This window comes from Malurus melanocephalus, unplaced genomic scaffold, assembly GCF_030028575.1.
Source record: "Malurus melanocephalus ecotype Western Australia unplaced genomic scaffold, MMel_1.1 scaffold_53, whole genome shotgun sequence".
Classification (NCBI taxonomy): Eukaryota; Metazoa; Chordata; class Aves; order Passeriformes; family Maluridae; genus Malurus; species Malurus melanocephalus.
The window spans coordinates 3,019,126-3,043,310 of record NW_026623285.1 but is presented as its reverse complement, the minus strand read 5'-3'; the positions used below and the strand labels follow the sequence as shown (position 1 = coordinate 3,043,310).

General features: G+C 41.6%; 1 protein-coding gene across 1 annotated transcript in view; it reads left to right on the top strand.

Annotated features, from left to right (window-relative positions):
- The first annotated feature begins 10,562 nt into the window (after nt 1–10,562).
- Nucleotides 10,563–24,185, top strand: part of COLQ (collagen like tail subunit of asymmetric acetylcholinesterase) — a 39,104-nt gene continuing 25,481 nt past the window's right edge. The window contains exons 1-2 of the mRNA XM_057365527.1: nt 10,563–10,668; nt 23,031–23,143. Of these exons, the coding sequence (XP_057221510.1) occupies nt 10,563–10,668; nt 23,031–23,143 (219 nt within the window). The remainder of the gene's footprint in view (nt 10,669–23,030; nt 23,144–24,185) is intronic.

The following is a 24,185-nucleotide window of genomic DNA, read 5'->3' as shown; positions in this document are numbered from 1 at the left end:
CAAAACAGAATTTTTTTCTGGAAGTGGAACTGATGTTTTGCATAGGCATTGGAACAAAGTGGGGTTTTAGAACTTCTGTTTGAGGAATCTTTAAATGCTGAAATTAGGTAATTGTAAAATAAAAAAGACACATATGAATGTATACCAGGCCTTCTAGCAGACGAAGCAGATGAACAAACACTGATGATAAAATTATATACTTTTACTCAGAATAATACACATTACTTGTGAATTGAAATCTTGGATGTTCTGGATGAACAAAATAAGGTGAGGGTTTTATGCTACCTGAAACATAGAAGTGTTTGACACCCTGCAATTATAGTAGCTTAATTTTTAACCAACCACACCACCATTATACCTGTTAAAAACTTTGTCTTCTAAGGACCAAAACAAAACATCTTGTTRCAAAAATGTCCCAATTGGCCTCATTATGCCTTGAAGCCCATTGCATTGGTAGTGCCTTCCTAATTGTACAGATTGATTTTTCAGCTTCTACTGAATGTGGAAGTAATGTATTAAAAATTCAGACTTATTCAAGGGCTCTGCTACTGTCTACTGGTTTGTTTGGTTTTTTTTTGCTAACTAGAACTTATGGCACTTGTAGAAAAAGGAAGTCCTGGATTTTGTCTGAAATTTTGCTCTTCACAGACACTACCATGTCTGTAGGCTGAAAATGTGGTCATATTTATTGGTGAAATTTCTAGTATTACTAGATTGCAAATAGATTGTAAATTTCTTTATCATCAGAAGCATTTTAAATAAAACATTACCACCACCTCCACTGAAATATCAACAACAGCAACAACAAAAAAGACCACAAAAAAAAAACCCAAATGCAAACAAACTAAAAAAAAAATCTCACCGAAGCAACAACAATGAAATATATTAGAYTGGAGCATAATTGCAAAGTTCATTTTGGCTGGCATCACAAAGCAACCACTAGTGTTTGTGCTGTGGCTGGCTAATTGYACAACAAAGGTTCTTCACGTAACTATAGAGTGTCCCACCTGCACTGTGATGGCAATTGAATGCAGAATTGGCCTTCCTGGCCTTCTCTCTACTATGTTTTCATCTGTTGTTGCATCTGACAATCTGCTTTCAAGTTCAGACTTTCAGAATGAAGTAGTTGTTTGTCTGTGCTTCTATGTCATGGTCTACAGCAGCTACTCATTCAGGATACTCTGAATGATCCTATTCAGGATACTCTAAATTAATTATATTTACATCTGTTCTTAAATGCACGGATTCTTTATTGTTACATACACAGAAGGGGAAATTCTGTCTCTGATTTGAGTTTTGCTTGCTTTATTTTTTATTATTCCACTGTCAGTAAGTGTTAGTTATCTAGTGGAAGGTGCTTGGATAACCTAAGGAGGGGAAGACTGGCAGGGGATCATGGCCTAGGGTCAGGTTTGTAGTTGACTCTTGGCTTATTGGGTCTGGCACTTTAGTTTGGGTCTAAACTAAAAACCTGAAGCCATTGGTTCCTGTTAGGCAGAGGAATGTCTCTGCACACTAGTACAGGAAGATAATATSTGAAAGAAATAATATCTGAGATATCTGAAGTGCAAAAGGATCAAATCCTAGAATGGATACYGCTCACAAACAAATGTAAGACTGCTTAGTTGCCCTGTTCTCTGGGGTACTCTGCAAGGAATGTGGAATAATGTTGGATCTTRACATTAATTTTGTTTCATTCTTCTGGTCTCACAAATTAATTTTGATATGTTTCAGTTATTAAATGCAATCCATTATGATGGTGTAAAATATCTCTAAGAGTTTATGCTGGAACTGACCACAGGAAAGATAATTTGCATTGGATAAGCAAATGTAGAATTACTGTTTTATACTTGAAAATTAATAAAAATTATTTTCATGCTGTTTCTCCTTTAACAAGAGTATTTGAATTATGTCAGCATTTTGTGTCAGCTCTGGGAAATCATCTTACATTTGATTTCTTAAAATGTTGTTGAATAACTACAATAACATGCACAATTTCTTTTAATAAGTCAAGATGTGGAATATTGAAAGCAAAGAATTTGGAACTGTGGGGAGGCGATAACATCAATTGATAACATCAGTTTGGATTTCATTAAGCTCTACAAAAGCTTTAGAAAGAATTAACACTGCATTTCTTATTGCTTTAAAATAGTCATAGTACCATGATAAAATAGAATTTGTTAGATTGTGATGATTAGGCGTTTTGAGATGAAAGAGGGCACAGTTTCTGTGTAAAACCAAGGAGATTGAAATCTATACTGCTGTGTTTTTATAGAGCTTGCCTGCTTGATGCTGTTTAACACCATGGAGGTGATACAAGAGGAGTGTTAGGCAGATCAAATTGCATGAAAGAGAACAGTTTTAAAGATGAGACAGAAACAAGCTGTCTCTGAAATGTCCTAATTTTATTAAAAGGAGCAAAAAATTGCAGACTTTGTAAGCGTGGAGAATGCTGTGACCCATGTGGCTTTACCCAACTGGAAATTTTACTTCAAGGCCAGAACTTGGAGGAAGAAAATAGCTGGGTTCCAGCTTGGGGAAGATGCTGAGAAGGAGGTACTGAGTGTAATTTCCTGGGGCATGCCAGGAGAAGTTGATGTTTAAATAAGAAGCAGTTCTGAGTCTCTTTCTTACCATTGCTTGCTTAAGTCAATATGCTTAAGAAATTTTGGGTTTCATCAATCTTTTCAAAGGGGTGAGAGAAGGCAAGGAAGGATGCTACTGGAAATGTTGCATAATTTAATCTGGAATTATTTTCCTTTTTGTTAGCTACAGAATGTCTGAGCAATCCAGTTAGCAATTGTGTAATACCTTGGATCAAATTCTAAACTGGGTGTAGAGAAGGGATGCTTTTGAAAGACAGGGTATGAATTGCTGTATTTGAGAGTTGGAGAAATGGATTAGCCATTTAACTAAAATATCTTTGCATGTAAGGGATGGGAGATTTCCACCAGTACTTAGTGCTGCTAATGCTACCACATGAGGAAGATAGTGGGAGACTCATGTAAGCCTTTTTACATCTCCAGGCTACRCAGCATCCTAAGTTTTTGTGTCTCTTGGTTCCAGAGAGCACTGTTCGTGGATGTGAATGTTGTGCAGTGACCACTTTTAACTGCTGCAGCATGAAACTTCTCATGACCTGCAGGCCTACCTGAGAAGAAAACTATTGGGCAGAGAARCCTTTCAGTTCATCTGGGTGGGTTTGCCTACCTCTGCATCACCTTGCAGCTCTTGAGGGGATGTGGTGTCAACATGCCCTCAACCATCCAAGCTATAGCTCCACAATGCCTGGATACAAGCCCCTGCTTAATGAAATCTTCATATTATAGAGTTTTTTAAAAATTGTACTTTCCTAAGAGTTTGAAGGATTTGTTTTCTGCCTCCTTGGCATTGTTATTAAGAAAATGTCTATGTATGGCATTTTATAARTCAAGGTGCTGATAGCAGAGCTGGTGGGTGTGCAGGCACATCTCAGGTTCCAGCCAAAGCAATGCATYCTTCTTAGAGCAAGGAGACATGGCTGCTGGGATTTAGGTATGAAAGCYTCCTTAGCCAGTCCATAAACTACCTGCTTGCTCTGCAAAAACAGGGATATTATTCAAGGGCCCAGAAAATAAGTAAAAAYTATGTTAGGTAAAATTATTATTTCACCCTGCCAGGGATTTAAATCTACCACACATAGACAGYTAATGCTGGGCCTCATTTTATGTAGTTGAAATTAGTGAGACCTTATTACTTTAGAGCAAGAGCTGCTTTTTCTCAAAGTTTTCATCTCTGTGTGCCAAATTGCCATTTGGTAAGGATATCTTAAATACRAAGTATTGAAGTTTCAAAAGTAGGACTTTATAATGGAAATTCTAATGCAGCCTTAATTACTGTTCCCTGTTTCTSCAAAGGGTGCTGTGAAAATGCACTTATCTAGTTTGATTAGGTTCAATTATCCTGTATGTGAAAAATGACAACTCTGGCAGCCCAGAAAGATTGGGCAACAGGCAGTGCCCAGGCATTTYCTATGGCTGCCATGGTAATAATGTAGCTGGGCTTCAACATTTGAACCACTGTAGAAAGACAAATCCTCTCCACCTTTAGCCTGAACCAGCATCTTTTAAAATCAGCAAGAAATTTGTTCTCAGGTTACAAAACCAGGACAGTTTTCCAACATGGCTGTGGCTTGCACAACACAACAGCTGTGATGCCAGAGGAATCTCAATCCTGCTTGCTGTAGTGTCATGGTCAGTACTTGTAGCCATCCATTTGCTTTAAAAATGCTTAGAATCAAAAATATTCTGCTATTTCTTCTTGCTCTTGTACTGTGACCGATTTCTTCACCTCTCCCCAGCTTTATAATCTTGGTTCTTCTGTCAAGCCTTTGCGTAAACCCTTGGCTATTGTGCTCCCCAAGAGTGCTCAGTAGCTCTGCTCCTGATTTTGCATTCTGTAAGTCACAGGATCCCTAAACATTTAGTGCCCAGAGGTATCCAGGAGAGAGAAAAATGAGCCATGGGAAAATAAGGCTTCATCCTATTTGAAAGAGAAAGTATCTGCAGCTTTTTCAGGTCCTGATTTGCAAGGCACTTATGCCCATGCTTCATTTCAGGAGCAGCTTCATTGCTTTCACTTGCAGGCCTGAGGTCACAGTCTGAATAAATATTTTCCTGAATTAGTGGTGCTCTGGCCACTCGTCTGCTGTACACTGCAACCTTCTGTAGAGAGGATCCCTATGTGTTGGGGGCATTTTCCTAGGCATGGATGCACTGGTGCTTGGATCCATATTTATTTGTGTTTAGTGGTGTAATGGGCTGTACTGCAGTATGAAAATCAGGAACAGGATGCTGCATTGCCAGGCACCCATGAAGGCCTCCGGAATTAAAAGTCCTGAGTTTAGTGTGAGCATTAAAATAATTGCATTAATATTTTTTTCCTGCAAAAAGTATTGACACAGAAAAAAGACTTTGCTCTGTGGTGTTTAATTCATTGGGCTCTTTGGCAAGTTAGATGATAAATCACTTAAATTAGGAGTTATGAGAGCCATTTACTCCAGATATTCCTGTGTTCTGTGCCTCCAGGAGCGCAGCAGTGATACTGGTACAGGCAGGGAGTTCTGCAGACATTTACTAATTGAAGTAAATAAATAATCTAAATGAAAATAAGATGAAAGAAATTGCCCTGCACACTATTTCCATCTCCTCTAGTTGCAAGTACCAGAACCAGACTGGGTTACAGCTGTGACTTGTGATTCATCATCCAAGGATGTTGAAGACAATTTGTCCACTTCCATACCAGTGAATGGACACCTCTGGTGACCAGGACTACGACTGTCAAGACCATGCACAGGGGTTTCTRTGGCCATCTTCTTTTTCCTACAGGACATTTTTTTGTGAATCATTCTGAGATTTTGCATGTTTGTCCCAGGTTTCCCAAAGCTGACAATCCTGGACATATATCTTTATCCTGTGCATAAGTGTGAGCACATATGATGAGTGCATCTCATCCAAGAAGCCTTGTGGATTCTGCAGTGYGAAAGGTGAGGTTTAAAAGACAAATAAAACGAGAAAGAAGAGTGCTGTTGTAAAAGTCAGCACATGAATTATTGTTTTAAAGTTGTTCTACTTAGTTGCGCCCTCCAACATCACAAAGCCATGAGTGGGATGGTTCTGGCAGCTTTGGTAGAAGTCACTTTGAATTACCCTATAATCTTTAATCATGTCCTTAACTCTTTTGTYCTATAGTCTTCTATAGAAAAAGAAATGTATGCATGGAGTGAAAAACAAAACCAAATGAAGGACTGAGCCTTTGAATTAAGTCTATAAGTGCAATGTTAAAGTTTCAATATGAACTTTTTAAACACGGGATGAGAGCTGGGCTGCTCTGTAAACAAATATGCTCTGAARAGTGCACAAATAAATCAGCTTCCCTAGTCAGTTTTGCCTTCTGTGAGCATAGATTAAAGAGGTGGCCAGAAGGCCCCTGCTTGTTGTGAAATGTGTAACATCCACTGAGGGCTAATTTGCAAAAAGGAGTTGCTTTTGGAAATTGCTAGGCATCTGTGTCCTGCCATCAATGTCCTCCTTCACCCTGTTCATGCARTGGGTGGTAATCTGAAGACTGACTGGTGCTGGCTTGCCTTTGGCTGGCCACCTGCCCTGTGTCCTGGTAGCCAGCTGGGTGACTGGCATGGATGGAGCTGTGGGGTAAGCCAGAACTTCACCATGTGTGAATGTGGTTGGATTTACTTCATTGCACAGTTAGTGGGTCTGTTTCTATATGGGCTTCTGAATTAAATTTAAATACACCAGCAAGGATATGGTGAATCTACTCACTGGCTTTCTGCAATTATTGTCATTTTGCTTCTGCAGCTGGCTTTGTCCTTTAGATGACACCATCTTCCAAGGTGACATTAACTGTGCTGTCAGGCTACTAAATCTAAGTGTTAGACATAACTGATTCAAGTGTGCAAAATTRAACAGGTATTTTTATTGTGAAAAACAATTGTTGCTAAATAACTRTCTCACAAGGAAAATGTAATTATAAAGATTCTTTGCCAGCTCCTGCACTAATTGAATTAACAGGATTCTTCTCTACTACTTTGCAGACACAAGCTGTTATTGAATTACTGCATTAACACGGGTTGCTGTTTTACCTTTGCCCCACTCAGCAAAAGAGCTTTCAGACTTTTGAACTAGAAAGTCTCAATTATATATTGAGGATCTCAACAGRATGAGGGGGAATGGTTTTAAACTAAAAGAGGGTAGATCTAGGCTCAATAAAAGGAAGAAGTTTTTTGTGCTGAGGGTGGTGAGACTGTGGAACAGTGCCCTGGATGCTTGCTCCCTGGAAACATTCAAGTTCAGGTGGGGTGGGACTCTGAGCAAACTGATCTAGCAGAAATGTTCCAGCTTCTTGCAGGGGTTTGAACTACATCACCTATCTAGACTCAAACTAGTCTATAATTATCTTTGTCCTTCTAACTAGAATGGTGTTCATGCAAGAATTCAAGATTGATAGTATTTTAGCTATATCCACTTTACCTTATCTTGTTGATGCAGTGCCTGCCAACCAAAAGTGAGTAGGGCTGGAAAGAAGCCTTCTTTTTAACAAGTGTTTGTTAATTCTTGCATAGAAAAAGGCTTTAAATTCTGTTTGCATGGTAGTGTCACCAAAAGATTCCTCCATGCACTTCTAAGATCTCAAGTTTGGRCTGAAAAGGTCAAGCAACAACTTCTTGAACAGACAAACTGTAAAGGCTATTTTTTTCACTATGTGYTGGTTGGCTTTTGTCATTTTTAGTTGCTGTGGCATCTACCATAAATAAAAAAAATAGGGAATAGCTGGAGAAATGCCTTACTTGGCTGAGCAAGTTCACAGGGCTCAGGGCCTGCAAAGCACATGTTTGTCAAGTCTCTCATGCCAGACTTCCTCTGCTACATGACACTTCCCTTCCTCAGGATTCTCTCTGCCATAGGCACCGATGCCAGGGAGGTCAGAAACAAGCTGTGTGACCAGGTGTACAGCCTTGTCATCCAGCCTGGAGCACCAGTCAGCAGGGAATGTCAGTCTGCTSTCCTGTCACCTGCACAAGTCCAAAGCAGTAAGCCTGCAGCTATTGTCCATTTTATTTCCAATGGACTTTATTCTTCTCCCAGGGAAACCATTAGTGACACTATCAGCAGCCTCAGTTGAAAAGGCAAACACCTCAGAATCAGAGGAAATGCAGCACAGGATTTGCCCTCTAACATGGCCTGGCTCACWGCCCTGCTGTGAGAGCTCTCCACTAAAACCCAAAGAGTTAATGGAGCAATATAATGAAGAAAAGGTCTCTTCAAATGAACATAAGACYAAATGTCTCCTTTCAAGTTTATTTGTGGAAGATGGTGTGTTTTTCCACAGAAGAGCCCACAGTGCTTTCTTCTTGCATTGGCTGAGAGCCATTTCAGGTCAACAGGCTCAGAGTGATGGAGATGCTCTGCTGAAAATAAGGAGAGCATTGACAGAAGCTCCATTTTTAATCAGGGTTCTCCACTGCAATAAGCAGATTTAGAAGTCTCTATTTAAGATCTGACAGCAAAGCTAACGTTATGTGTTTTTCTTAATTCTGAAGCGCCCTGGCTTTATGGATCACTTCTGGCTACCTTTTGACATAGAATCATAGAATGGTTTGGGTTGAATGGACCTTAGATCATCTAGTTCCAACCATGCTGATGTGRGTAGGGACACTTCCCACCAGACCCATCCAACCTGGCCTTGAACACTTCCAGGGATTGGCGGGGGGGCATCCACAACTTCCCTGGGCATTCAGTTCCAGTCCTTCACCACCCTTACAGAGAAGAATTTCTTCCTAATACCTAATCTAAATCTACTCTATAGAGTTTAAAATCATTCCTCCTTGTCCTATCACTACAAGCTTTTGTAGAAAGTCTCTCTCCATCTTTCTCGTAGGCATCCACTCTTGTGAGGAAAAGTATATTCCTTATTCCTCTCTTCTTTAGTGCTGATCAGAGGGTGGGTGTGGTTCATGATAGAATTCCTTGCACTATTCTTCAAACAAGAAGTTATTGCTTTTTTACCCAAACATGTGTTTTTGTTCTAAAGAACGAAGAACTGAAATTGGTAAGGGAATGATGAAGGAGGGGAAAGATATGCATCCTACTGCATGGTCTTAGCTTTTTTCTAGTGTTATTGGATCAATTATTTCCTTATCAAATAGAACTTATTTTGTACTGGGAACTTCTACCAAATTTTCAATCACTGAAATACTGCAGGAGGTGTCCGCAGAATTTTGAATTATCCAGTTGTTGTTTTGACTAACAGTTGTGTTGGTCATATCTTTTCAGAGGCAAATCTTTTAATACAATCTTGACATTTTAACTTTTGAGCAATTTTTTTCAGCAGCCATGCAGGCTTCCAGCATGGGGATTGCCCTCTGCTTTCCTTTACAATCAGACACCTGGACATTTATTTTACATGCTTAGGGCTTGTCATGATAAACTTCCCAAGAGCTATTCCTTTCCCTCTGAGATGTAGCATGCCAAGAAAACTGATGGCACTCATTTAATTCATGGTTATTTYGGTCAAACAAGAGAGAGACCAAACTACTTCCTTCTACTAAAAAGAACCAAACACTAAAAAGTGAATGACAGTGGAATAAAGAAGATTAAATTAAAATAGAAAATCTGTTATCCACAATGTTGCAGTATTGGAAAGAGATTTCAGAAAGCATTATGGTTATATTAAGCATGTTCATTAAGGATAAAATATATAAGGCAGATGTGATTGTTCCTACCTAGCCACTACATTTAGAAAAAAAATTGTCAATGTGTTTGCAGTGTGTTGAAAGTAATAGCCAAGACTGTTTAACCAGAATTGTGGAAATATCTCACTTTGCTTTTCGGTGGAGTTGATGCCCAGGGGGACATGTCATCATTTCTGCAAATAAGAACTTTTCTCAAATGAAAAAAAAAATCAATTCTGTAATTAATCCAAAATATTTTCATTTTTTTCTTGGGGCAGACAATTACAGTAGGCAAAGAAAACCATATCCATCTGGGAGAGAGTCATGATGTTTTTCACAGCAAAGGATGTACCTCTGATTTTCGTGGAAACCACTGTCAGATTCCAGGCAGAGAAGAGGATCTCTCTGCTGCTTATTCAGAGGGCACAAATTAATCTGCAAAACCCTGCATGATGCAATAAGGTACAGAAACACCAAACTTTCATACAAGTAATGAGGACACTGGCTGCTTTCCAGSGAGTGGGAGGTTTGTTTTCTTCACACAGTGCTCTGCAGTGTGYTGGCCATCTCCACCCCCGGAGCTGATAGCGTTTCACTCACCCCACCATGGCTCATGTATTGTTTTTTCCACCTGTTGCACCTCATCATTGAGTTCTGTGCAATCCCACAATGTCTGGCACTATTAGTGATACTGTCATTTTCACTTAAATCCTAAATAATTATGAGTTTATCCGTTCGTGAAGCCTTTGTGGCATCCCTCTCCTYGATCTGCACTCTGTACATGAATGCAGCACTCGTAGCTACCAGGGATAAGCAGATGTTAGGTCACTGCTCATCTCTCCATTAAGGCAATTAGTGACCTGTAGAAGATGATCAATCAGGGATTTTATCCATCTTGACGCCAGTGTCTGGTTGCCTGTGCTGAAGGATTCTGTTTATAGTCCAGTTCTTAATTTTTCCCCATTCCTGCTCATCATTATTATTTATCCAAAGTGCCTTTTTGCTTCTGCTAGCAAAACCAGAATCCCCCAWGCCTCAGTTTTAGCAGCTAATATCCACAATAGGGGCAACTGATCCAGCCCAGGAGTTAAATATAACTGTGTCTAGTGTAAGGAGAAGATTTAATGGGAAATGGTTGGCATTCCTTCTTCCTAAAGGCACGGGGAGGGAGGGGGGAGACAGAGAGGGAGACGTACACACACAGACACACACACGCATCCCATAGCGAGGGCAGAGGCAGAGAGCAGGCAAGGCAGAGAGGGAGAGAGGGGCGAGACAGAGCCCCAAAGCAGCGCTGCTCCTCTGAGCTGCAATCTGCCGGGGCAGAGCCAGCATGTTGGTCCTCAGCCCGCTGGCCCGGGGATCTTACCTGCTGCTTCTCTTCTGCTTTGCTTTGTCTCAGACTGCGTACGCTGACAATGCCTTCTCAATTTCAGCAGGTAAATTGCTTTCAGTCGTTACTTTTCCTCGCTTGGAGCTCTCTGCGTTCTTGATTCTTGCACTTTCAGGTGATTGGGAACACCGGAGGAAAAAAAAAAATAAATACTTCAAACTGCAGATCTCGGTGGAGGGAGTTTGCATTGCAGACCTGCTCTGCCACATGCCAGGACATTTTGTTGCTTGGTCAGTTTTGCTTTTTGCTTTATAATTTCTGATTTTAAACCCCTCCCTTCCCTTCCCCGTGAGAAATAATGGACAAGATCCTCAGCTGCTCAAAAATGCTTTTTTTCCATTGGCCTCTGTGGTGCTGTGCTAACGCGTGGATCTGGCCCAATTAGTGTATTACTTGCATGTCTGCGTGTTTCTTTCTGTTTTGGATGAGTTTAGGTAGAATACAGCAAGGGGAAGAAAATGAATCTCGATGTATATCTGCTGCTATAAATAAAGCCCTGACCTCAATGAGCGCTGCCGGAGTCCGAGTGGATGTTAGCAGAATAAACATCATCTGGCTCCGGCTGTGACACTAACAAATACTGGGATGACTTACATAGCAAACAAGAGTCCRCTGCATGGAAAATCCCTGCTAGGCAAAGACAAATTAGTTGTCAGCTGAGCCAGGGCACTGGAAATCCCTCTTAATAGATTTTACAGTTTCAGCATCAAGACTTTCCTTTAGTCACGTTCTGTGCAAAGGAAGGGGAAAGCCGGCGAGAGCTCTGACTCCTTATCTTCTTTGGGGAACTTCCAGCAATTTATGGCAAGTCACTGTCTCCCACCTTCTGCCTGCTATTCTGTATCAATAGAGATGCTTCTAACTAATGTCCTGTGTTCCTTCAGCATCAGATTTGAGATGGTTCAACCAAGACTTGTAGGTCAAGGCCTGCTGTACCTGCTGATCCTACCCACAGCTTTCACAGTGATCAAAGGGGTGTATTGTTTAAGTTTTTGCACATAAAATCAACCTTAGCCATAGACATAAAGGCACATGGCCTTTCTTGCTCTCTAATCCCTCTGCTGTACCCACAGAGCCAGATGGTTTACATTCAAGCTCTCTAAGATGCTAAAAAGCCTTTACATTTGTTACCATTTCTTTTCAATGGGATGTGCTTTTCCCATTATGTTAGGGTTCGTTAGCGCTGAGGTACAGGAATCACCAGTTCTCTCTGATATACTCCAAACTGCTTTGCAATACCATGCAAGTCATCAGACCCCAAAACTTGTTTTGGAGAACATTATGTTTATTTGACACTGGTAGATGCCATTGTAGCCATCTTGTAGGCAAACAAGAATTTCATGTTTCCATTTCTTCTCTTGTGGCACACACTTGTGTGTCTACCAAAGACATCTGAAGTGTGCTTTTAAGAAATAACAGGTCAARAAATAACCTGCCCCTAGGAAGAGGAAAGTCTTGTCAACTCTGTTGAAACCACAGTAGAAGAGGCAAATATGGAGGAACATGCCAGAGGCTGCTCTTTGTAAGGGATCATTTCCCACAGTGAAGTCCAGGGGACTCATCTGCAAGAGACCCCATTGGGCAGATCCCCCCCCCACTCTCTGCTCCATGGCAAAGCCCCACACTCTGCTCTTCTGGSCAAAATGCTGGAAATCACCTTTAGACCCAGCAAGCTCTCAGTGAGGCTCCTGCCATGAATGTATTGTCAAWGTTGGCTTGATAATATATGGGAAAAACAGCAGTTGGCCAAAGGTTCTGTCATCATCCCAYAGCCACAGGGCTGGATTAAGAGACATACCCATGTGCCGTTATTGCTTGCTAATCAGGGCTATTTGGTACTAATAATTATAAAATAAGGAATTCCTTTAGTGCTTTGGTTGCATCTACATTTTAAGAAACTTCTAAGAAAAAAGCAGTAAGTTCTGTTTTTTCTGGTAGAAATCTGACAGTGGGCACAGAAGGTGAATTAATTCCATTTACACTGCAGGTGAATTAATTCCACTTACATTCTCAGTTATTTTAGAGATTTCTCAAATGTTCTCTGACTGTCAGCTGAGTCAACTATTTGTATCTGGCACCAGGATGCAATTTCACATTTGAAGAATGAATTTCAGCATTGCACTTTCAAATTCTGAAACTAATCACATTTGGCAGAGAGGATGTTCTTAAGCAATGGCTTGTCTTTCCTACAGATGGGTAAAAACATTTGGGTATCTTCCAGGTGTGTCTGAAAACTTCTGGCCTAAAAATTCTTTTATTTCTGTCCCCACATATCTTTGCACAGCGACAGGTGGCAAATAAAAAGCCACCTGTGACAGGTCACAAAGAAGTAACTAGAAAGCAAAGGGAAAACAGCCTGTAGGGTGGAAAAGTGTTTGTGGAATAATSCGGGAAAGAAGAATAATCTGGATCTTTGTTTTGCTGCCAGCTACACCTGAGAGTCCCATCAGCCTCAGGCAAGGGTGCATCCTTCTTTCTAGAAGTATTTTGAGCATCATGTCAGCTCCAAAGGGTTGASTCTTGTGGTGCTGAAGCATCATTTCTGGAGAAAGTGTTTCAGGCAAAAAATATTGAAACACACTTAAGTATGTGGCTGTGGTCCCACAGGGCAGGGATTACCCCCAGGGATGGGTAGCTGAGCCCCTGGAGACAGCAGGATATTTTCAGGGTAACCTGCCATTCCCCACCCTTACACCACCCGTGTYTGTGGTGTCATTTACATGTATTTTTCAGAGCTCTGCCCTACTGAGGTTCCCAAACTGCTGCACTCACCTGTTGAAGGCATGGGTTCTGTAGTCATTTTAGCAGGGCTACATGAACCRGTCTGCACCTTGTAAGAACCAGCCTGAAGGAAGCCACCTTCCAAATTCAGGTACCAGAAAAACTCTCTTCCTCTTCTCCTCATTCCTTCTCTTTCCCAATCCTGCTCATCCAGGCCTAACGTTTCTGGGACAGTATTTAAATTACCAGGAGCACCCAAAGAGAAAGAATTGCATCTTGGTGATTCTTCTGCCTTTTATGCATGCCACAAATGCATTCCTTCATTCAATTGTCTCCTACAATCAGTATTGATTAATAATTATTTGGAAATATTATGGTGGATCAGTTTAAAAGAACTCAATGGGATATCAGAGTACTATTGGCAGCATTCCTCACTCTTTCCCTGCCTTTGCCTTATTATTTTCCTGAAGAAAAGGAACATCGTATCTCACTGGACACAAGGTTCATCCTCTCTGAGTCAGGAAAGCGTAATATTTGCAGCCAGACCTCAAGTGGAAGAGCTTCAGAAAACAATTCAGTTTTCTTGTGGACTGACACTGTTGGAGCTGTAGGGATGGGCTGGGAAGAGGAGCTGTGTGGGGTGACAGCCTTGGCACTGTGAGAGCACAGAGGGACCTTGGGAGCCACTGTGGTGCTCTGGGGAGAGGGCATGGTGCATTTGTGAGAGAAACAGCAGAAGGAAAATGATCCAGGAAAAAGTGATGATTCCTGACACTGAGGGAGCTGGGATCACAGCTGTCTTTTTATAAAAGGAATATCTGACCCCATTATCAGAGCTTGGGTTTTTTTCCCTGCAGGAATCCTAAATATTTTCAAAATGGACAGCAAAGATGTCAGGTGGATGTATTTTGTCTCTAAAGAGACTAATCATAAATATTTATTTATGCAAAATCACAACAGAATGAATTATCAGTGTTTGCAGGAGGAAGAAAGTTGCAGGAGGAATTTAAAACAAGAACAAGAGCAAAAGCTTGAAGACAMTCAAAAGACAGCAGCCAGAGCCTGCTGGGAAAACAGCCCAAAGGGTGACAAGCAAGCAAAAATATTGGACCAGAGAAGGAAGGCTGGCCCTGCTCTGTGAAATCAGCATGGACTGAAGAGGTGCCGAGCATCCTGGTGCCATTGGTCAGTGGGTTTCCCATGGAACACTCATGAGCAGAAAAGCTGTGCATAGATTACAATTCCTGATGGAAATGAGCCACTGGCAAAGGCTACAGCTTCATCAGAGGAAGGAGAGCAAAGCATCATTGGCCATGAGAGGCACTCACCCAGCTGTGGGTCTGACTAGCCAAAGGTCCTGGGGGAGGCGTTTGACAGATTTCTGTCTTGTTTGTGATTCCTGGGAGCCTGAAAGGGAGGCAAAATATTCTTTCATTAGAATCTCTGTTCAGCTTCACAGAAAACATAGCCTTGGAATTGGCTGCTTTAACTTGATAGCCCAAATGGGTAGCTGAAAAGAGAAACCAAAAGAAGGATGATTACCTTTCTAAGAAGATGGATACCCTTCTAAGCTGATAAGGAAAGCAGTTCCTGGGCAGCTTCTGAGGAAAAGCTTGGACTGGTAGCAAATTAACACCCTAGCGTGGTGTGGTTACTGTTTCTTTAAGTAAATGGGTCTTTAAAATAAACATAGTTAAAAGAAACCCAGTTTAAAACAAACACAGTTAAAAGATTTGACTTTATCGGTGTACTGTTCCTTGGTAGATATGACCTGTGAAAATCCCAAACTGGGTGTCCTGCTCAGGTCGATGATGCTCAGGACRGAAATCACCTCAGGACAGAAATCACCTCAGGACTCATGGAGCTGCTGTGGCAGTGGATGCTGCAGTGGCTGTGCTGGGTGAGGTGAGAGCAGAGCAGCCCCACGGGTGCACAGCCCATCCGTGACTCTGCTCCTGTCAGCAAGGATAAAGGGAACACTGATGTCATCCTCAATAGCCAAGGCTCCCAGGAGATCCTCAGGAATTCACAGCAAACCACTGAGTAGGGCCCACTGGATCCTGTGGKTAAGGGACCAGGCAAGGACATCAGAGGTGGCTCAGGACATTTTGGCATTTGCTGTGCAGCAGTAAACAAAAATCAGAAGAGCGCTCTGGTGAGGAATCTGGAACCTGTTTGCAACAAGGCTCCCTCAGTACAGCCCTGGGCTTGCAGGCTCTGAGGGAAGGAGGCTTCTGAGGTGTTAATGGCATTACTKGCTGACAAGGTGCTTGTCTTGTCAAAAAAGGTTCAGTGATGATGCAGATGAAGGGAAAGGGCTCAGTGAAATACTGTTTAAGTTGGGTATTATGACATTCACTGGCTGGGTTGCGAAGAAGTCCTTCAGCTGCCAGGGACAGAGGTCAGAGCGGGAGCTGAGGCAGTGCTGGCTTGGCTTTCCAGGRAAGGAAGCAGTAACTGATCTGAAGGTTTTTCTGTAACCTTTGGATGCTTCCGAGAGGCAGCAGGCAATCCAAAAGGGAACCTCAGCTGAAAGTGATCTGCAGCTGACACGGAGACCCGACCAGTCCAGCTCGGACACGCTGTACCACTGCCACAAATGAGCGCGGCGCTGTCTGTAGTCCGTAGGTACGGGATGTGCTGGTCAATATTCAATTTTTGCTATGAGGACACTGAAATGTGAAGGTTTGAATTCCAGCACAGCAAAGAGAGCTATCTCAAAATCAGGTGTTTTTACTGAAAGGATGGAGGCTCCACCAGTGAACCATCAAAAATGCTGCAAAATCAGCTTTGTCCTGGTGAATTTGCAGGCAGATGGTGCTTGTAGACCCCTGCCTTTAGTACAGACAGTTCATTTGTGGGGATGTCACTATTCCTAAACCCCACTGCAAGAAGGGGACAGTCTGTGACTTCACTCCTTGCATTTGACAGTCTGTTTCCTATCAGACACTGAGGCTTCCCATGGGTGGCCTATTGGCACAGGAGCACCAGCAGCGTGATTGCAGCAAAATAAACTGCTAATCTTAGTTAAAACCACAGAAAAATATTGGTTGTGCTTAGATAGGAGGACATTTGCTGACACAGTAGACCCAGTATCCCTGCAGTCTTTAACTCCTGGTGCTAGGATGGGGTGTGGACAGGACTCAGCCAGGACATGGCTGGGAGATCGATCTCGTTGGTAGAAGAGAATGGGACAAGCCCTTCAAATCTAGGGGGAATTGTTTGAGGAAGATCAGGAATGAGCAGGAGAGGAAGAACTCTACCGGAGTTAACTGACCCCAACCAAAGTGTTCTATTTCTTCCCTTCTCTCCAAGAAATCCCCCTTTCAATGGAAAGGGAATGGCGAGGATGCTTTCTGCAGTCTGTGATGGTAAGAGGGTATTTTGGGAAGACAAGGTGGGTACCAGAAAACTACAGAAATGAACTGAGATACTGAGGGAAAAATAGGTTTTTAATCATTTTATTCAGGATATAGCAAGAGGGTATGGGTAAATGTATGCTTCCGGGGAATGCACACAAGTAAAGGCAGTGCTGCAAGTTCAATTTTCTTCTACCCAGGGAAGMGATTGTGGAGTATTTTTATTAGCTTTTTGAAACTAGGATCTTTTACAATACAAAGTCAATTCATAGTTGGGGTTTTTTTGGTCAAAGGGAGGAGAATAAAGTCAGCTGGGCTGGGAATCTGTTGAGGTAAGGGACTCATGAGGAATTAATCTAGTGCATGGCAACAAAATTTCAAAGAAGAATTGAGAGGTTTTCTCTGAAGTCGTTTTGAGCACACAGCAACACCCACAGCCTCACAGGGATTGTCTGGGACTGGCTGAGCATATGGTGGAGCAACATCAAAGTCAAGGACATGTTTGATCTATGCCAGCACTGACAGATTATGATCTTGCAGTTGCAGAAGGGTGGAAGTGGTGTCTCTCAGCTTTGTTGCTGCTGATCTCACACATTAAATGGGAGAGGGCTGTGTGGCAGCGAATGACACCGAGATGCCTTTCAGGGCTGACACAGCAGCCATCCTGCTTTAATCCTTAGGGCTTCAGGCTCTTCTGCAGATTACAGTAAATTCTTAGGCTTTCATATTCAGGGAATTTATACTGTTGCTCTGGTGTGACAAGCGGTTGAGTTTTATGATCTGGTTCATAAAATGATTGAGAGGAGATATTGTGATTTGCCAGAATGGAAGTGGGTGTCTGGTGCTGTAATTGAGTAATCCATGGACTTGGGAGATTTGCCTAACTTCTCTGTGCCTCAGTTTCTCATGGACTGATGGGAAGTGCATAGAGTTGTCAGCATTGTACAGCAGAGCTCTCTGGAGCTCTAGACCTCTGCAAATAAAAGGCAATAGATGGAAAATTGCACAGAATAACCCTGTCATGGTTATTGGGATTTACAAGACATGGGTTTATAAAATAAAGATTTACAAGACATGGGTTTATAAAATAAACCCATTTTATAACCCACTAAAGTGTAACACCCATCAGATTTTACTGGGATTTTTCATTGTTTTTCAAAATGGAATGCAGAGCCAACACAAGAAAATCTTCCTCTCTCTCCCCCTGTACTGACCTCTGAATTTTCCTTCTGCAATCAGTCTGAGAGAACATTGTATAATCTTCTGGCATAAGTCTTGTGCACATACACACAGATAAAATGCCTGAAACTTTTGCATACAGGGATTAAAAGGCTTTTCTTTTGCTCAGAAATCTCACAGGCCCCTTCACTTTCCCTCACCTTTCCGTGTCTGCAGCGTTTTCCAGGGCTGACCTCAGAGATGCAGCCGCACATCACACCCAGCCAGGCTGCCAGAGCTGCTGAGGGACGTGGGCTAAATGTTAGGAGGGGATGGAGGACAGAAAGTCCTTGCTCCTGTGGCCAGGTGAATACCCAGACCCGTCATCCAGGCAGAGTGCCAGGGATCGCGCTGTTGTCAAGCTTTTGGAACACTGACGGATTTTTAAATACTTYYATTATTTATTTRTTTAWTTATGAAAGTTTCTGAGTGTGYACCAGCTGGTAAAGTRCACATTACTGCTGCCACAGCCTGTATTCACTTCAGAGCACTTTCAAATTTTTATTAGAGTTTCCTGACCATGTTAGGTTAATCTTTTGTATGACATTAGTGCTCTTTTTCAGCCTAAAGAATCCTATGATTCTATGAAAAGGAACTTTCAAGGTTTCTTCTGGATTTCTCARTTTTCTAAGATTAATTGAACTAAATTCTGCTCTGCTTTGTTCTGTTTCTTAAAGACTCTRAAGCCCCATCTTAAGCAAAATGAAACCAGTAGCAGGGGAGAGCTGCAGCTCCCTGTCTCATCCTGTAACTCCCACAGGGAATTTTCTGGGTCACCACCTCCTCCACACAGACACCATTACCTAAGCTTGATATATTTCTTTGGCATATTTAATCTGGTTTATGGGGAAGGATATATTTAGGCCATCAACTGTAAGGTCCAAGTTCAAAAATGTACTGAGAGATGCAGACGATTCTCTAACTTGGCTCCTCAACCCAGCTCCAAATGCAAGCTGTACTCTCATCTCTGCTTAYATGTCCTTAAAGCACGCTTTGGGTSACAAAGTGACATAAAACACGCTTTAAAGAAGCATATACTGGTAATGCTGGTACTTATCTTTGGCAGTTTGAAGGAGAGCTTAATGCCTGCATCTCTCTGTGAATAAAGGATGGCTCTCAAAAGGCACCTTTAATAAGCTCTCAAACTTCCCAAACTGAAAAGGAAGGTGTGCCCTGGTTGCTTGCAGTGGATGTACAGAATGGGGTGGCTGTGATGCTCTGCTGTCCTTGCAGGGAGGTTGAGCAGAGCCGGAATGAATGACAACAAAGCAGATGGAAGTCTCAGTTTCAGCTGGACAAGCCCACATTCATCAACTGGCCAGTCTGCCCAGCTCATTTATTATTAATTCTGAGTGCCATCTGAGAGGGAGAAGCGTCTGTGATGGGTGTCAGCCGTCAGAGGGCTCCATCCAGCAGAGCCCTGCCTGTCACAGGCTGGGCAAGCCACCAGCCCTGCCGGCAGGGTGACAAGACTGTGGATAATAGCTCGGCTTCCCGTCAGGGCTKGCTGGATCACTGTGGTCATAAATAGGAAGGGAAACACATGCTAAGTATCCTTTTCCTTTCTCGTCCTTTCCTCCTGGCGTTTGGCCTACAGCTTTGTGGTTTTAGGATGGAAGTCGCTTTCATGGTTTATTTATGATTTTTTTCAATGAAATCCTGTATATCTGATTTGAATCCAGGGCAGGACTTCTCTGGTATCTCTCTTGCAGCTGTGGGAATTCATAGGGTTGAAGATTCCTCTAGGATCTGCCCTAGGAGGCTTCATAACCTCACATGAGCCCCACTCAGCCTGGGTGAAGGCTTCTCYCTGGCTCTGCATTGGACCATCTGGAATTAGAGTTCCCAAATTCCAGCTACAGTCACAAGCRATCTGTAGGAACAAAATGAAGCATCACACCTTATCTAAAGTATATTATTTGCTGAAGCSACCATTGGCAGTACATCCATAGGTTTATAAAGTAATTTTCCTGAACTGGATTAATTTACATCCTTGACCATAAAAATGGCCTGAAAATGTGAATAAGTTCTATTTCAAAGCTGACTGTTTTGATTTTTATGTTCTTTGAAAACAGGTGCCTCTTGGATAAGGAAAGAATTTTTTCATTTYGTCTTTCTTCTCTTATTGAATGTGTTCTTTGGCATTGAAGTTGTTGAAAGATCAGCTTCCATATGAGATATGTAAACACATGTTCTGTGTAGGCAGGGTCTTCATATTTCACAGAAAACTATGACAGTCCTATTCTTGGGCTGAGATTTTTTCCACTGATGGGAACTGGAGTATTCTGAAACAGTGTTTAGCAAACAAAGCTAACCTGGAGCCTAAAAATATGCATTGCATTTGCAGAGAGCCTGTAAGYCTGCCAAGGTAACCCTTTTGTGATATAAATCAAGGCAATACTRTAATGGTTGTACATCTTGGATATTGCAGTTATTGACAAAACCCRTTCCAGTGAAATGTGGTGCTTCCACAGTTCAGGTTATAAAAGTCRTATGTGCAGTCCCTTTGTGAATCACTCCTTGTTTTGGTCCTTCTGCTGTCATATCACCTGTCATACCTGAGTGGGGAAGGTTCTCGGGTCCAGAATCAGCCTTTTCTTAAATATTTTCTTGACAAAGAAAATATTCTTGCACCTTCTTTCTTGACAAAGAAAATATTCTTGCACCTTCCAGAGCATAACCATGGTTACTGGTGGAGCCCCTGAAATATTAACTACTCAAGTCATTACATAATTGATACTTGTCGTATATAGCAATATCTTTACTGTGAATGGTGTATAATGACTTAGTATATAATAATAGTATCTATTAGAATTTAGTGTCCATGTACAGTAATAGCATCTATTAATAATGGTATCTAATAATATCTATAGTAACAGTATCTATTACTGTTCCTGGATATTTTGCTTGTTTCCACACTGAGATCAGTACAAGCTGCCACTGTTCATACCAGCAAATCTAAAGGGAGCTTCAACACAACTTACAGTGTTACAGTAGCATAAGATGATAAACACTAAATCAGGGGCTATTTTTTAACAGTTCAGTCAGGTGTAGTGTTTTTCACAATAAAACTGTTCCAYAGATTTTTAAACTTCTCTTCTAAAAAGGATAATCCCAATTTTTTTGTAACCCAGGATCAGAATTTACTCATGAGGACATGATAAGTATCATGTTAGAACTACAGATGTACATCTATATTTAATCTTATATTTGCAAAATATTTTAAGAACAACTCTTATTTTTTGAAGTAGTAGCACAACTGCAGTGATTCAAACCTTTTTTTCTGCAGTGCCTGGTGGTGATCTCTTAGCAACTCAACCACATCAGGCTAGTTTTAATATTCTTATTCTTGTTGAATGATAATGATCTTACTGAAATTTTATCTAGACCATAGAATGAGGCAATACTAAGAAAGATTATATTGGAATGGGGCCTAAAATGAAGTAATAATCACACTTTATACCCTGTTAAATTACAAGCTGTCCATGACTTTAATAATGCACTATCTAATCCAAATGCAATATGTTCATATGCAGTCCTGAAACTCAGACAACCACATGAAGAAGCATGTTTGTTAAAAATGGAATAACTTGTTTACAGCTGCATAAGAGTGACTGAATTCAGGTTAAGCCAATATAAAACTTATAATCTCTTCATATCTTTATATTTTATTACTTGTAAGAGCTGGAGACAGGTGACTCATACTTCTTTTTGAAGAACATTGGCATTTTCACTATGTGTTTAAAGCTTGAAATTAAACAACATACCTATTTTTTAATAATTTTTCTGCCTTCTTCTAAAATTGAAGTTTTTGACTGAGTTTCAAACTTGCGAGAAAAAGCTGATAAAGAGTTTATATTATGGACCCTTTCAGAATTCAGTTGACTCAGGTTTCAAAGGTGTAATCACAAATAGGGTTTTAATAGAGGAAAAAAGTCTGGATGATGTGAACTATCCCTGAAGGCTGCTGAATCAAASTCCTCTGGGCAGCTCTTCTCTGTGCATCAGGACTGAGAAAATGCTGTCCCATTAGCACAGGATGGTGGAACTGATATAATACATTTTTTTCTGAGACATTTGAAAAAGTAGCAGTGTCTCTGTTCTTCACTTACCTTGAGATGTAAGTAAATCCAGCCTGCAATTGATTTGCACACAAATCTAGCAATTTCATCAGGTTTGTCTTCCCAGAAACTTAATTTAGAGATTTTCTATTAATACCGGATACTTCACCATAGGCTTTTCTACTTGGCTCCCTGCCACCCTTCAGCTCACAGACACCCATTGCAGCTGCCACTAGCCAGAGGAAGAAACCAACAGGCATAAATAAATATTTGCTATCCTTKGCAAAACCTTTGAAGAAGGTGCTTATCCTGATTAGAGATGTATTTCCCAAGGGGTGAAGAGATTCAGGAAAAAACCTACACTGTATAAATGCACCATCTTAATATCCTTGCTCTGTGAATCTTTGGTCACAGCTTCTTATATTCTTGATTGAAGTTTACCCCTTAGAAAACATTCAACACACTGCCAAACACAACCTAGGTCCTGTCTTACCAGTCAGTCAGTGGCAAAGCTATCAGCTAAGTTTGGGTTGTAGGGTATTTATCCTTAGGGGTGATGCACTAATCAGAAATATGGCAACCTGGTTGCAGTCCCAGAGGAAATACTAGTAAAAGTGTTGTGGAACAGTTTCCCACTGCCCACTTATCACARGAGTGCCTGAAGTGATTCAGTTCACAGGGAAAGTGCTGTCCAATMRCACYGARTGCTTTCCTGGTGGCACATGGGCTRTAACAGGGACCAGAAGATGCTATTTCTAATACACTTTTGGAACAATAAGCATTTGGTGCATTTTCTACTGTCACCTATCTGAAATTTTGCAGATTCAGCCTGTGTCAGAGCCACATTAAGAGCTTAAAACTCTGCATAGCTTCTGGTGCAAGAAGGACCCCTTAAGTGTCCACCARGTTTCTTAAATCCCTGCTTGGATTATGGTGTTGCAATCAATGCGTATAGGATGKATTAAAAATGTGTGCAATGGCAACTTCTCTTATTCTGTAAGAAATGTTTGTGCTGTTCAAGACAACAGATGAGTGTTTGTGTTGAACAGATCTCCCTTGTTTGGAACAGAAGAAGCAGCCCAGCTGCAGAGCCTGCTGCCTCCCTGGCCCTCCTCCACCACCCCTGTTCCCACCACCGTACTTCAGGCACAGCTGGGGCACTGTAAGTGTGGCTTTTACTTCTTTTACATGAGTTTTAATGACAAAGAATGAAGCATCCTCTCAAGCACTGGTTCATGCTGCCACTCAGCAAACCCCCTGGCTGTGCTGATRTGGCTCTGTGAGGACAATCACTCAGGATCCCAGACTGGGGCTTGAAGTAAATATCAAATGGATCAAGGAATGAAATGAGGCTGGATTTGTTCCAGCAGTTAATTCAATTAACTTAAAATATTCTCCTTACTCTATTTTGAAACCTTCTTAGAGTAAAGCAATCCTGAACCAGAGGAAAGTGCATTGCAATAAACCAGTAAGGACAGAAAGGCAGTTTTCCATTCTGCACTATTATTTCAGGGGGTTCATTTTGTCCTGTTCTGCATCACATTTGCCTTACCTAGTAGGTGAAATGAGGGTCTCCTGAAATCATCCTGTGGAATCTATTCCCACCATTTCATTTGGCAGAAGCATATCTATGTTTGAGATGCTGGCATGTGGTTTTCACTCACCCACCTGTGCATAAACCTGCTCTGTGAGATAYATGTCCATACACATATGCTGGCCTATGCAGTGTGCAGGATACAGTGGGAATATGATGTAGTAGTTTGCCCAATTGCTCTTACTGCAGCTTCTGCTAGCTAAAACATATTCTCCATCCCAAAACAAAGAGTTTTCCCACCTACTCGGTAAGTCCTATTCCGTTTAATATTAATTTACCATATGCAAATAATGCAATTATTGCTAGTGTTAAGTAATGATTAGCAAGATGTCACACAAGAAGTAKCTCAAGAGAAAGTGTCAATCCTCCATTGCCTTCTGAGTGATCAGGTTTGAACTCAGTGTGCTACTCTCTCCAGTTCAAAATTTACTTGCCTTCCCCTTCCTCATCACCTCCCCTGCCTGTRCCTTGATTTTCACAGAAAGGAGATCCAAAGACAAGTTCTCTTTGGGAGTGTGGTGTATTCCTTCAGTGAGGATGAGACTGGGACCAGGGTCCCTGAGATTCCCGCAAGCAGCTTAGAGAGTAACCTGAGCATAAACTCACCCTT